Here is a 14,039-nt window from a genome sequence, read left to right as displayed (position 1 = left end):
TTTATTTTAATTAGTGATTGCTTTCGATATAAATAATCGATCAATTTAAAGGCGATAATCGCATATTTAAATTGGTGCAAAAGCGATTGGCGAGATTCTTGCTATCGTAAATTAATCGAGCAGTCGATCAACATCCGTTAAGTTTGAGCTTTACGAATTGATTAGATTATGTTGGATTACTACTACAACTACATTTTTTGAGCAAGTCAGCCGCCAAATAATTTAGTCGGGAGTTTAAATTATTGTCTGGGCGAGTCGAGTCTAAATTTTAAAAATCTAAAATTTTAATTTATTGTTTGAATTTGTGTTTAAACTCAAAAAAGCAGGACTAAAAATTCATAAAAAAAAATCCAAAATTTAATTATTTTCCTAATTGCAATCTACTTACCAATCTTTGAAATTTCGACAAGTCAAAATTCAAAAGAGGAAACCAGAACGTACAGAAGATTAAAAATTTGAATAATTGCAAAAATGACATCTCTCAGAGATTGGAAAAATAGCCTCAGATGTAATGAGAAACTTTCACCGAAAAGCAAAAGTAGAACTGCTTTCAGGTATACAACAAATTGTAGTCTGAAAAATCTCGAAATAGTTCATAGTTTTATTTCATAATGTTCAGCTGTAGTGAAAAAAATTTGGTCCGAAATTCCGCTAAGCCGTCCGGTAATCAACACGCTTACGATAGATTTGAAGTGAAAAAGAAAAGCAATACCATGCTGAGAATCAAGAATTGCAACGATATTGCGGCCGATGCGGTGGGTACGACAACGACCGTTGCTTTAACCGGCTCCGATTCGCCAATCGCACGACCCCGTGATTGCCCAGAGGAGGAGTCGCATGAGTTGGACATTTCTCAGGATTATTCCACATACCTCAAGGCATTCGCTTTGATATACGTGCTGCCCGAAGAGGAGTGGAAAGCCGAGAATATCGATAAGCTGCTAGTTGAGGGCGAGGAGCTATTCCAGGCTAGTTCGGCTACGGAAGTTACAGATGGTCTACGTAAGGCGCTGTCCTCCATCTATACCAGCGTGGAGCAGCGCATCAAGCGCAGCTTCAAGCTGGAGGGACACAGTTTCACACTGGAGCTGAGGCCCAGCTATTTGGGCGATTCCAGCAAGCCGGCCGATCTGCGTCCTCCGCACATTATGAAGCATCTACGAGAAGTGCTGCGCGCCTTCTTCCGAAAGGCTCACTATTGCCTGCTCCAGCACAAGGCGGGATGTCTCCTGATTTGGCGGCGACGCAATTTGTATTTTATGATGGATGTGAAGGGACGTCGGCCCGATGACTTGGCCAATGCTCGACCTCATGTTGCGATGTTGATTTGCCTAAAGACCCTGGATAATGTCTTCCACTTGGCGAGCAATTTGAGTGGCGACGATCCAAACAATGCATTCAACATCCGTGAGCTGGCTGTGGTGCGACTGGTGACACCAGATGGACGCACCTTTCTGCGGGATACCAATCAACGGGCCCTCGAATATCATGTGATCAACAACAGCTATGCCTTTCTCAAGAGCAATCTGCATCTCTCTCTCAATCCGGAGGCGACGTTGCACAATGGTAGCAGTGTAATTCTGGGCGTGGCCAGCATAATAGCCGCCCAGATCGATCATCCGGCATCGTGGAACACGTACACCTTCGACCGACTGATCTGCTATGGTGTTGAGCTCTGCCGCAGTTGCTGGTGCGCAAATGTGAGGAATCGCTTGCCAATTAACTTGTGCAAGTTTCCCACACAGTTGCGCCTTGGACAATTTGTTGCGGAGATTAAGCTGTTGCCGCAAATCGGTCGTGGAAGATGGCGTTGTGGTCTATCAACTCAGGTGGGTCTCCTCGTTTCTTCTGTTGTATGCAAAGATCCTTTGTCGCATTTCCTCCTTCGAGTTTCTCTGATCCCAAATTTCTCACCACCAAAATCTAGGGCAACGCTTTCGACTATGAGATACGTAGAGTCCTGAGAGACTATGGCAACGCCCTGTTTCAGATCAGCAACCAGATCTACGCAATGTGGTGCAAGGACAACTTTTACTATTTACTAGATCCCTACAGGCATATTGTGGTCAGTCCGCAAGCGACGAAAAATGCCATGAAATTGGAGAAGTGGGCGACGGTGCGAATGTTTCGTGATTTGTGTGGCATGCTAAATGTTTTCCATCAACTGCTGAAGGAGTCCAATCGCCATGCACCGTTCTATTTGCATGTCGTGCGCATCAAGAATATAGCGAAATGCCCGCATGGATATGCGCTGAAGCCGAAGGCCGAGGATGCGTATTGTGAGTTAAAGCCAATCAACGAGCCCATTGACTTTCCCCAACAGTTGGGCAAGTGCGCCCGCCAGCTGGCCGAGATTAGCGATTTCGAGCCGGATGTGATCAGCACCACAGAGGATGCAACCGAGTTGGAGAACCTGAAGCTCGTCCCTGGGCCGGAACGTGCCATCGAGCCGGCGGAGGAGGTTGGCTTGGAAAAAGTACAGGTGGAGGTGGAGACTATAAAGCCAGCTGGATTCAGGCGAGACATAGACAATGAAAAAACCAATTTCGATAAGAAGGGAGGGGGAGTAGCAAATACGAAAGCAAATTTTCAGACACAAATGGTAAGTGGAACGAGCCAAGGACTTCATTCGCTTACATTACAACATTAATCCTTTAACTCCTGACAGTCCAAAAAGCCTAAAATGGCAATATTAGCGGCTGCAGCATCCCTCAAACCGCCTAAAGTTCCACCTAGCACCAAGCCACCACGAAATGAAGGCGGCTTAGATCAACTCGTTGCGCCCGTTGCCCGGCGAATGGCGCCGAGAATGAAGCGCAAAGGCTTTCAGGCTGACACGGTATCGACACTGGCCAAAAAAGTGAAGTCCAGGGCATCGCAGGAGCAGGAGCAGGAGCAGCAGGTAATGGCTGACAAATTTTCGAAACTCGATGCCAAAATGTGTGCCAAGTATTTGCCCCTAAGACTGAGCAAACTCAAGCGCTCCGATTGCAGCCAGTGCGACGAGTCAAAGTGCAAGGAAAGTGATAATAGCCAGAGCACCAAGCCAAATAGCGAGGTATCTGGCCAAAGTGCAACCATCCAGTATCCTGTCTATACCAAATATCCTTTTAATTTGACTGTCGCTGGCTCCGAGAGCGGCACCGTTGAGAGCCTCAACCGTCTGCTGGACTCCGCCTTCAAGGTAACAAATCGCGTGCTGGCCATCACGCCGTGGGGCAACTATGTGGTCTTCAAGCATGCAACGAATCAGATGTTAGAGTCGACCATGTTTTATGTATTCGATGGCTGCACCTGCAACATCGATCGCTTCCGGCACTTGGATCTCAGCCATGGCACCGCCGGCCTCTTGGCCTTTCAAAGCCAATCCGAGGTGGTCTGCTATATGATTGATTCACGCGAAACGCGAGCCCTGAAATCGTTGCACGTCCAAATGGATCAGACCACTACAAAATGTGAAACGTTTCCATGTCGTGGCACCTAATATACTAGATGCATGAAAATTACTTTTAATTATGTTTTGGATGCTTTTAAAATGACCAAATTTCTCGTAAACACAATATCATATGGTAAATAGTATTAAAATTTTAACATTCCTCTGAAGAACAAGCATTAGAAAATCTTTTGGAAAACCCATGTCTGTATCTGCTACTTATCAGTAGACAAAAAAAAATTATACAAATTTTAGCCAATATAAAAAAATAAAATAAAATAAATAAGAAAAAAAATTCTGATCATAGCAAAATCTTTCAGAAAACTTCTGCCTGAAGGTAAGTTTCCTAAAACCCTTGACTGAGACTACTAATTTATATACCCTGCCAGACCAGCACAAATAAAAAATGTTTCTTTTACTTTTTTCGGTTTTTGTTTAATTAAGATTACAAACTAATTCGTATGAGTCGTTAAATTTAAACTTAATATGGAGTACATTTACATAATGTAGAGAATTTTTCTTTTTTTGCATGCGACTAAACATCCAACTAGTGTGTAAATATATGTATATGTTGTGTATATATTATTGTTGAGTGTATATAGAAATATTTTAAATTTGTAATTCGTTTTGTTTTTAAGTATATATTTCATGTATTTTTCTTGCAGCGTGATGTGCGCTTTTTAAGTGGTTTCAAATTAACTAGAGCGAACAATTTGTGGATTCTATAGCAAATGATTCAATAGATCTGGTTTACTTTCTGTAAAGCGCACATATTTCACATCATACATTATTATTGTTTATATATTATGTTTTTTTTTTTTTTTTTGTCGTTTCTCTCAAATATTTGCTTTAAGGCACTGAAGCATTGAATTTTGTGCATATCGAAAAAGTAATTAGGATTACCGGTATAGAGTTCCTTCAAATGATTCCTTTTGAAGTGATTCCAATGCGAGCTACAAAATTATATCATGCGCTTCTTTAAAAAACATTCTCATCGATCTCTTTGCAAATTTTGCATTATATAAAAAATATCCCTGACTATTTTGCGTTAAATATATATATATATATTGTTTTTTCCTATATAATGCCTGAGGCCAATCTATAAAGGTTATTTCTGTTTTGGTGTGATTTTTTATTTTTTTTTTCGTTTTTCTTTTTTTTATAGTTGGGAGCGTGTTGCGGTTAAGCTCTTAAGATTGAGAACTACTTAATGGCTAAACTAAATATACAATTACGGCAATTAGGTATATATTACAAAGGCAGCTTACAGAATAAAACGAAATCATAAATCTTAAAGTGTGGAACTTAGGAAATTCAATCCAAAACATATAGATAAATTTGCCCCTAACCCTTAAAAGCGAACACGGATATTGGAGGTTGATGTTACAAAAGGAAAGCGATCAACGCTCAAGGATCAACTAGTTTTCCATATCATATTAACTAAAGACACAATGCACACAGATATCGGACATAAAGATACATAAATATATATATATATACGTATGTATGTATGAATGTATGTATAACATATGACATATATAATACCATACAGTTTTGAGGTTTTTTTGAGTATATAAAGAGATAGTTGATTTCGGTTAATTGTTGTAGGAGCTTTTCTCACTTAGGCTATGCATAACTAGGTTAAACCATATTCACGGCGCCATCAGCCTCAAATGTGGGTATAGATATAATATCGCTGCTGCGTACGGCGCCCATTGGTAGCGCTGGAGTTGACGCCTTCTTCGGCCTTTTAGCGCCCTCCTCGACCTCCTCCTCCTCGTCCTCGTCCTCGTCGCTGGAGTCACTTGAGTCTGGCTCGCTGGAGCTATTGTTGATGTTCTGTTTCTGTTGTTTTTTCAGCTTTAGATCGACCGGTATATCCGTATTGCTTTCGAGCGTCGAGTGTTGGCTCGACGGCGAATGACTGTACTCGGAGGTGTTTTCCTCATCGGATACGATGACCACATTACGCTTGTGTATGGCAATCTTTTGTGAGAGCGGCGCCTTATAGCTACGTCTCGGCCGCATGCCACGACCAATGGGCAGGCGTCCAATGCTATGAGGAATAGAGAGAGACAGAGAGGGAGTTAGGTATGCTAAATATGAAGCTTAAGAAAAGTCAAATAGACTCACCTTCTTCTGCGCAACGCATAGTTATAGTCGGTATCTTCACCCTCCTCATCCGACCAGCTGTCCTCGCCCAGAGGCTCCTGAGACGATTCATCATTAGCATTGCTGTGGACCGCTGTTGTATTCTCTGGCAACTGTTGTTGTTGTTGCTGTTGCTTTGCCTGTCTTCTGCTCTGTGTGCTGCTGCAACGACTCAGACAGGGACTGCTGGTTGCGCCCACATCTCGCAGCTCCGGCGCCGTTGTCGTGTGTACGCTGCCACCGCTGCCGCCGTTGCCATTCTCTGTGGAATTCGACTGGATGGACAGGCGGTTCTCGTTAATGAATTCGCTGACTTTGCGGCCCAGACGCTCCAGATTCTCATTGTCGCTGTAGCAGTCAGTAATGTCCAGACGCTCGTTGCTATTCATCACGTCGTCAATGAGCTGATCGGGACTGGAGCAGGCATCCTGATAGGTCAGCTCGCTGTTGCTCAGCGAGTTACCATTGGATGGACTGGCAGCATTCGCTGGTGAGCTATCAGTGGCTGCTGGTAGGCTACTGCCGAGCACCTTGGCTTGCGCCATGGCCGTGGCCAGCTGCTGGATGCGTTGAATCTGCAGCGGCAGCTGGCGATGATTGGGTGGCGGCTGGGGCACTTCAGCTGGCTGCTCGACGCACGGACTAATGTCCGTCTCGCTGACATCCATGGCATCCGTTTGGGTTTGCCGCTCGACCAGCTGAACCTTGCGGTTTTCCGGCTCGCTTTGATAGCGACGATCGCGCGTCGGACTGTATTTCGGCGGCGCGGCAAAAGAGCCCGAGCCATTGCGTCGATGACGCCAAGTCTTCTTGTTTTTGTTGGACATATTGGGGCCGACAAGGGTGCTGGTGCCGACAGCGCAGTAGGATTTCGGCTGGCAATTGCCATCCAGTTGTGCATAGAGCACACATTTAACGGGACTCTGAGGAATGGAAGAGACGAATTAGGAATGGGGCGAATCAATACTTTAGAAAGACTTACCTCTGGCGTGGTCTCGGGATCAGGCGTTGAGGATTGCTGCTGTTGAATTGGCTGTGCCGGTGGCGCATTCAGTCGTCGTCGATAATGTTGCATTTTCCTGAGAGTGTTGCCCAAACGTCGCGTGGGCTTATAGCCAGAGCCGGGCAGCTTACGTTCCCGCCTATAAAATCGAGTGATTATTGATTGGAAATTCACATTGGATGGGCAACTCATGTACTTACTCGGCAATCTCTTTCTCTTTCTCCTGCAGTTGTGTCATGCACTCGCTCAGCTCGAAGAACAATTGATTTGTCTTTTGCAGCTTGTCCTCGTATACCATGCGTATGTCCTGCGCATGTCGCCATTCGGCGGTGCGTCGCTTGATCAGATCCTGCTCATACTTGTGTATGCTGGTGCCGTTCTGAGTGATCTCCTTGAGATGGCAGCGCACCTCCTCTTTCCACGACTTTTGCGTCTCGAAATATTGCTTTTCACTTTTACGCAACAGCTCCGGCCCGGCTATGTCCAGATGACTGAGTATTTGCCGGAAGGAGGGGCGATTGCGCGGCTTGCTCTTCCAGCAGAGCTTGACGAGCAGCTTGAAGCCCTCGGGACAGGTGCTGGGCACCAGCAGCTTCAGCGAATTGTTGCCCACGCCCCAAATGATGGCCGATGAGTCGACATCCTTGTACGGTATTTCACAGGTGAGCATTTCCCAGAGCACAACGCCGTACGACCAAATATCGACCTTCTCGGAGCACGGCTCATTTCGAATAACCTCGGGCGCCATCCAGGCAACAGTGCCCGCGAAGCTCATCTTCGTGCTAATCTCATTCCACTCGCGACTGGTGCCAAAGTCGCTGATCTTCACCACTTCATTTGTACTAATCAGTATGCTGAAAGGATTAAAGAGCCATAAAGGGTTTTCAAGAGACTTCCTTCCCTCCTTGCAACTCACTTGGGACTCTTTAGATCTCTGTGTATGATCTTATGTGAGTGCAAATATTGCATGCCCAACGCAATTTGTTTGGACCAAGAGACCAAACGGGACGGCAACATGACCTGCTCCTCCTTCAATATGTTCTGCAGCGGGCCATACGGACAATACTCCATGATGATGCAAAACACAGGGGACTGCGTGGAAACGCCTCTGTGGAAGGAAAATATATGTATGTTAATTAAACCATGAATGGATAATTTTTTACTGATACTCACTTGAATTTGATGATGTTCTCATGATCCAGCTTGCGCAAATGCTTGATGTCTGTCTCCTTCAGCTCTTTCACCTTCTTGACAGCCACAATTTCATTGTTCAGCTTGCCGCTGAAGACGGCACCCTGCGCACCACTGCCCAACCAGTCCAGATCCGTAATGGACTCAAAGGGTATTTCCCAGTTTTCGCTGCGCTGGTTCTTCACCTCGATGACGCCCGCCTTGCCAATGAAAGACAAAACGGGCTTCATGCAACCCAGCAAGCCGTACATCCAGCTAATCGGCTTATCCGGATGACCGAAAGCGCTGGCCAATCCACCACCTCCCGTATGTGGTGGCCAGCGTTGCTGGCACGTGTTCTCGGCACTGCTGTCCGTAATCTCTGCATAGTTGTTGTGATGCTGCGGCGCAGCTGAATCGATGTCCGCAGACTTGAAGGGAAGATCTGTGGCGGCAAGTCCTAGGTGTCCAAAATCATCCTGCAGGCAGACCACACTAATAATGAGAACAAAAAAGAGAATGATTGTTAGAAGCCGCCTTTTAAACAATTTCTGTTTCCTTGTGATAAGGATTTTCTTAATAATTTTCGACTCTTTTGATGGAACCAATTCAAAGCCTGACTAATTTCTTTATTATTAATTTTTACAACCATAAACGGATTCACAATTGAAATTTATTCGCTGAAATCATCGTTTATCGATAAAAATAAACGCTTATTTATTTTAGTAAGCTTCAATTCGCAATTAAAGCTACCAAATTTATCACAATAAATCAAGTTCATGCAAGTTAATGTGAGTATTTCAGGTATTCTTATATTTATACTTCTAATGACAGTGATAAAGATATGTGCAGAAGAATGATCGCCCCTCTACCAACTCCCCGCAATTGTGTTCAAGCAAAATCTATCAGCACACACTTCAATGCATATGTATGTATGTGTTTCCTGCCGAGCTTGTGCGTGTAATGTTTTTTTTTTTTTTTTTTTTTTGTTTTTTTTGCAACCGATAAGATAAACAAAAACACCATTCACAAAGTGTGAGTGAAAGAGAAAGAGCAAGCATAAAATTGCTAGCAGTCACAGCCGCAGCATTTTTTATTCAGGTGAAAAACATTTATCACAACAATAACAATCAACACAGGGTAAAAACTCTGATGGGGCTGTCAAACTGAAGCGACGTGCGCGAACACGCAAAATCACCTGTTGCTCGTCTCACACTCGAGCTCACACCTATACACCCTCCCATAGAGATTGGACACTTACACAGACGCAAATCATCTACCGTACTTGTGCAGATTTTGTTTCCAGCGTATGTGTGTATAGACATCCCGCTCGCACCTCTGACGCCTGTGGGGGAGAAATGCGTTCTTTCGTTCCCATGTCGACCCGCGACGCTGCCGTCGTTAGCACCAAAACTAATGTCAAAAACCTTTTAATTACTTATGAAATTTCGAACGCATTCATAAATCGCTGCAGCAGCACGTTTTGACCTTTTCTTGTTGATGTAGCGGGTGACGCGTAGTTCATAGAACGCGGAAACCTGGCTAGTTTGGACTTATTACTTTCTTTCTGCAGAGCACAGCAAGTGCAACGAATAACGGTAGTTTGCTGGCGTGAGTCAACTTTATGGTTCTCCCATAATTTTTGTAGTGTTGGCAAAAAAAAAAAAAAACCAAGAATTGTGGCAAACAGATCTCACTAATATCTATCGATATATGCATACACAATATACGGGAAATGCGATCGCTAATCGTTATCCCTTTTATCTGTCCTTTGTTTACCTTTTCTCCTTTGTTATTATTTTGTCCGGGGGATCGGTACGTCCGAAAATTGGTATGTAGTAAACCATAGTGATGTTTTTTCTTTGCTTCTTTCGCGCTTATTTTCACGGTTAATTTTGTTTGTTTTTGCAATTAGTTTTGTTTGCCTTTTGCTAGTGTTGTTGTGCGCAAAACTCATTCATTAATTTGACATCGCGGTGCTGCATTAATGCAAATTTTTACACTCGGTCTTTTTTCGCGGTCGCCGCCAGACGATTTTTACGCACTGTATAAACCCGAGTGACAATAATAACAATAGCAACAACAACAACAAGTTTTGATTAAAAACGTTCGTTCGTTCGGTTCGTGCCAAGCACAGCCAGCCACCAAAAACCAAAGCACTGAACACCGACAACAACAAATACGTTTATTTAACGTTTTTGTCGTCTGAAAAAAAAAATGACGTCAAGGTAAGTGTTAAATGGTGTTGGTGTTATTTTTGTTGTTATTGTAGCTGCTGCAGCTGTAGTGTTAATTACAAGACCAAGAATTGGCTGCGTAACACTTTCGTTTCGTTTGTAACAGTGGATTTCATGAATTTTTGCACATAACGTACAAAAACTGCGACAGAGCTTCACACACACATACACGCACACGTTAGCAACTGATTTGGCGATAAGCAAAGCTATTGTTATTGCTGTCTGCACACACAGAGATACACGGCGGCACACGGGCACGAAGTGTAGAGACGTTAAGGCAGGCTCACGAGTTTGATTGACACGCTCGCTGTCTTGCTGCGACAACCAGCTGAAACGATTGATTTTCGCGTACTAAATTGCGAGCGTGAGCGCTGGAGCATGGCCACCAAACGAGCCGCTCGCATCACACATTATCAGCACAGCTTTAGTGCTCTCTTTCTCTCTCGCTGTCTGCCTTACAACGTTCATTGTTATCAAGTGTTGTTGTTGTTGTTAGAGTGACCAACTTTGAGAAGTGCTTGCATTGGGCAGCATGCGGCGGAGCTTTGAAACCAGTTTTCGACGCAGGTGTGTGAGCGTACAAGTGTGCGTGTGCAAGTGAGCGAGTTGCTGCTGCTGTTGCTGGGAGTCAGAGTACGTTTATATATCCATACACGAGTACATATGTATCTATGTGTGCATATATATGTAGAGCAAGTAACAAGGAAGCTTCTAATCGGACTGTTAAGGCTTTTGAGTATTCGTTTTTGTTTATAATTTCACAACACATTCGCACGTGTTTTATTTATATCAAAATGCGAATATGCGATTGCTGGTATATATGTGTATATTATTATTATTAATTAAAGAATCTCTAGCAAGTATTCCTTGCAAACATGACCTTGACCAATAACAATTTTTGGTAATTTTCAAATGGGTAATTTGGCATGCTCAATAACTTACCTTCTGCGCAAATTATCGGTTTGATCCAGCGATAGATTTGGACTGCTTCCATGATGCCTACGCCTGCTGTAGTGCAGTTGTTGTTTCTGGTGCTGGTGCTGCCTGGTGGCCAAATCATCACGACTTCTGCTTATACTGTCGCTAAATGGCTGCATTGTCCGTTAGTTTTTGTTATAAATTAAAGTTCTTAGTGCCCTACGACATGCTGCTTGTTTAGGTATGCTGTGAAGGATAACGAAACACAAATTCAAAACTTAAGTACATTATTACACACACACACACACACACATTATAGCATTGGAGAGCATATTTATCAATGAACCAACGTGAAATCGATAATTTAACTGGTCGACGTCAAACGCCCACTCGCAGGATGCGCGATTATATATGACTGTGTATGTACATCTCTATGTATGTGTGTGTGTATTTGTTGAATGCGAGGGGAAGATTCGGGCACGCTCAGTAGCATTGGCGTCAGCCCCCTCCACGTTACGCTTAGCAGTTAAATCAAAAAGCGAAAAGCGCAAAACGGCAAGAAAAAAAAAAATTACAACAGACGTTGGCGACGACGTCGACGACCGACCCACGCAAGACGTCAACATTTGCCGAGCGTAAGACAGAGAGAGGGAGAGAGCGCAGGCGAAAGGCCGAGAGCCGACAGGGCGAGAGTAAAGCTTTAAGCTACCGCGGAAGCGCGTGATAAAACATAAGAAGACACAGCGTCAGCCTATCAAACAAATTTCAAGTGCACTACACACAACAACACACAAACACCTGTCACAGAATTAGACGCACGCACATATAAAATGCATTAAAACAGCACAATTATTTAACAGCTATGCTCATTTCCCTTTCAAAAGCAGCGCTGCTTTTTTGTATGCCTTTAAATGGCAAATTGCACAAAAGAACAAACATACACACACATGAGCGCGCGCGTACAAACATACATATATTAATATACATATGAATATGTATGTACATATTTGTGTTTCCACTTCTTTTTTGCCTTTTGGTGTTACGATTTTTTTATTTTATTTTTTGTGCCGTGCTTTTAACTTGGCTAGAACATAACAACAATAAGCAACTACAACGAATTTTGCCACACACACGAACGCAACGAAACGCACACACACACACACACACGCACGGTCTCTCACAGTCAATTGGAAACCTTACAGCGCAGCTTATACTTTTGTGCTGTTGCTACTGCTTCTTCTTCATTCGTTGCTTCGGTAAAAGAAAATCAATAAATTTTTATTTGCACTTTCCACTGCAGTTTTGCACAATTCTTGATGATATTTTGCTTATGCATATGATATAATATGCCTTCGCTTACATTTATTGGTTATTTTGTCACAATTTTTATTAATAAATGTAAGTAAAAATTTTACAAATACAAAGACTGGTTGGCCTTTGGTTGCGCTTTAGATAACGTTCCGACCAACCAACCGTCCGCACCAAAGGTAGATACAAATCAACTAACACACAAAAAACTGGCGCACGCTCAGCCTGGCTGGCCGAGAGCAAGCAGAAATTGGTATGTACCAACAGCGGACAAGCTGTTTTGAGCGGGCCGATTTCCTCCCTCAAAACCAGTTTGGAGCGCAGGTTGAACTGCGCATGTGCTTAACTGCGAGTGTGTATGTGTATATATGAGAGAGGGAGTCAGAGAGAGCGCACAACTGAGAAATTGAGAGCCATGCCATGGGCAGTGAGCGTCGGCAAAGTCAGCCACCACTACAGTTGCAAGCCGAGCTTGTCGCTTTATGCTCAGGTTTCCGAAGTTGCGATCGTGTAGCACTGTTAACGCTCTGTTAATAGGCGTTACAAAAGTTTGTATATGTCATGTTACTTCAAGAAGCTAGCTTTATTAATCCTTGAAACAAATAAATTTTTTTCATGTAATTCAAAATTAAAATGCACTTGACATATAGGATAAATTGATATTAATGTTTTTTCAATCTAAAAAGTGATGAAGAACAAAGCGAAAATTTTATTTAAACAAATGTTGCTTAAATTGAATTCTTCGCCGAGACTTAAATAATTTTTTAGTGGCAATTTAGCACTAAGAGATCATATATTAATAAAATAAATAATATTTTTCTGTATAAATTAAATAATTTACTTTTTAATAAAATCTTAGCTGATATTTTACGAGTTCCTAAATTTGTATTTCTTTTTATAGAATTTTAAGTATAATTCAGCTTGGATTAAAATTTATTGAAATAAAAAGTAGCTAATCTAGTTCCGAATTCAATAATGTTCATATAGTCATCTATGCTATATTTAAATATCACGTTTTTAATGGCACTTCCCCTACACATTGACAGATTAGAATCAGCTGCATTTTTATACGACTTGTATGTCTGGCTGATAAGAGGCGGCAATAAGTTGTTATACAAGCGTTGACGTTCAACTATTAAATGACATTTGCAGAACAGGTAGAAAACCTAAAAAAAAGTAAACAAGTGCAGCAGGTAGCATAATTTCTATGTAAACAACGATGACTCATTCGGGCAAACTCGACTCCCAGAGAACTCTCCAAAACCAGATTTCAAATATATTTATGTGACAGCTACGATCGCTGCTTCGCTTGCTGCATCTCTTTTCCTCTCGCGCGTCACACTGTTAGAGCTGCGTTGCCCCCTTTTTAAGCCTGTTTGTTCCCTAACAGCAACAACAAGATTCTCAGGAGATCCAGTAAATTAATATGCTGCATGCGTGCGTTTTCTTTTGGTCCATTGCGCATGACTCAATAGTCAAGCATTTGCAGACGGACAGGGTCCGATGCCAAAACAAAGAAACCCATAAAAAACAAGGATTTCATTTGAAGTCGAGTACAGGTAGGAAAAGGTAACAAATACTTTTTCAAAGCGAGGCTTGCCTGTTGATAATGATCAAAACTTGTTGATGGCGTAAATGATAAATATTGTGTCAAGATATATTTACACTGCTTTTATCTATTTGTTCAGTTAAGATAGTAGTTGCTATGAGAATCAGGCAGGCACATGAATGAAGTGGCAGAGTCAAAAATATATTCTTATTGAAAGTAAATTAATAATATATTTCTATACTTACTTCATGTTATCCATTTGTTAATCTA

At 42.6% G+C, this 14,039-nt stretch overlaps 2 protein-coding genes across 7 annotated transcripts; one reads left to right on the top strand and one right to left on the bottom strand.

Moving 5' to 3' along the window:
- Positions 1–170: 170 nt before the first annotated feature.
- ms(3)76Cc (male sterile (3) 76Cc) lies at positions 171–3,609 on the top strand. 2 transcript variants are annotated; one of them, XM_030385812.2, is made up of 5 exons: positions 171–554; positions 620–1,829; positions 1,928–2,602; positions 2,669–2,902; positions 2,995–3,292. In XM_030385812.2, exons 1-5 carry the CDS (start codon positions 472–474, stop codon positions 3,025–3,027), a joined length of 2,235 nt encoding a protein of 744 aa, XP_030241672.1. In that variant the 5' UTR covers positions 171–471; the 3' UTR covers positions 3,028–3,292. The 2 variants fall into 2 exon arrangements, with proteins under 2 accessions (XP_030241672.1, XP_017955889.1); XM_018100400.3 differs by having other exon boundaries at positions 2,669–3,609.
- A 338-nt stretch (positions 3,610–3,947) lies between these two features.
- Positions 3,948–12,480, bottom strand: wnd (Mitogen-activated protein kinase kinase kinase 13 wallenda). Of its 5 annotated transcripts, none has more exons than XM_030385811.2 (8): positions 12,273–12,480; positions 10,937–11,158; positions 7,761–8,252; positions 7,504–7,695; positions 6,788–7,441; positions 6,567–6,726; positions 5,567–6,507; positions 3,948–5,489 (listed from the first exon to the last, which is right to left on the bottom strand). In XM_030385811.2, the coding sequence occupies exons 2-8, from the start codon at positions 11,089–11,091 to the stop codon at positions 5,075–5,077; spliced, it is 3,009 nt and encodes a 1,002-aa protein (XP_030241671.1). In that variant the 5' UTR covers positions 11,092–11,158; positions 12,273–12,480; the 3' UTR covers positions 3,948–5,074. The 5 variants fall into 5 exon arrangements, with proteins under 5 accessions (XP_030241671.1, XP_089115145.1, XP_017955854.1 ...); XM_089259019.1 differs by lacking the exons at positions 10,937–11,158; positions 12,273–12,480 and adding exons at positions 9,537–9,801; positions 10,282–10,361; XM_018100365.3 differs by lacking the exons at positions 10,937–11,158; positions 12,273–12,480 and adding an exon at positions 9,537–10,358.
- Positions 12,481–14,039: the final 1,559 nt, after the last annotated feature.

The sequence above is a fragment of the Drosophila navojoa genome, chromosome 4 (genome assembly GCF_054131105.1).
Source record: "Drosophila navojoa isolate 15081-1374.11 chromosome 4, UAZ_NAV_1.0, whole genome shotgun sequence".
Taxonomy (NCBI): domain Eukaryota; kingdom Metazoa; phylum Arthropoda; class Insecta; order Diptera; family Drosophilidae; genus Drosophila; species Drosophila navojoa.
Note: the sequence above shows the minus strand (reverse complement) of the source record. Positions and strands in the feature narration are given on the sequence as shown.

What these genes read in the sequence shown, in the direction of transcription:
- wnd (XM_030385811.2), bottom strand. Translation starts at nt 11,091, where the DNA reads ATGCAGCCATTTAGCGACAGTATAAGCAGAAGTCGTGATGATTTGGCC. An exon ending in AGAGATCTAAAGAGTCCCAA is followed by an intron (nt 7,442 to 7,503) that starts GTGAGTTGCAAG and finishes TAATCCTTTCAG; the next exon opens with CATACTGATTAGTACAAATG. An exon ending in AAAGAGAAAGAGATTGCCGA is followed by an intron (nt 6,727 to 6,787) that starts GTAAGTACATGA and finishes TCGATTTTATAG; the next exon opens with GCGGGAACGTAAGCTGCCCG.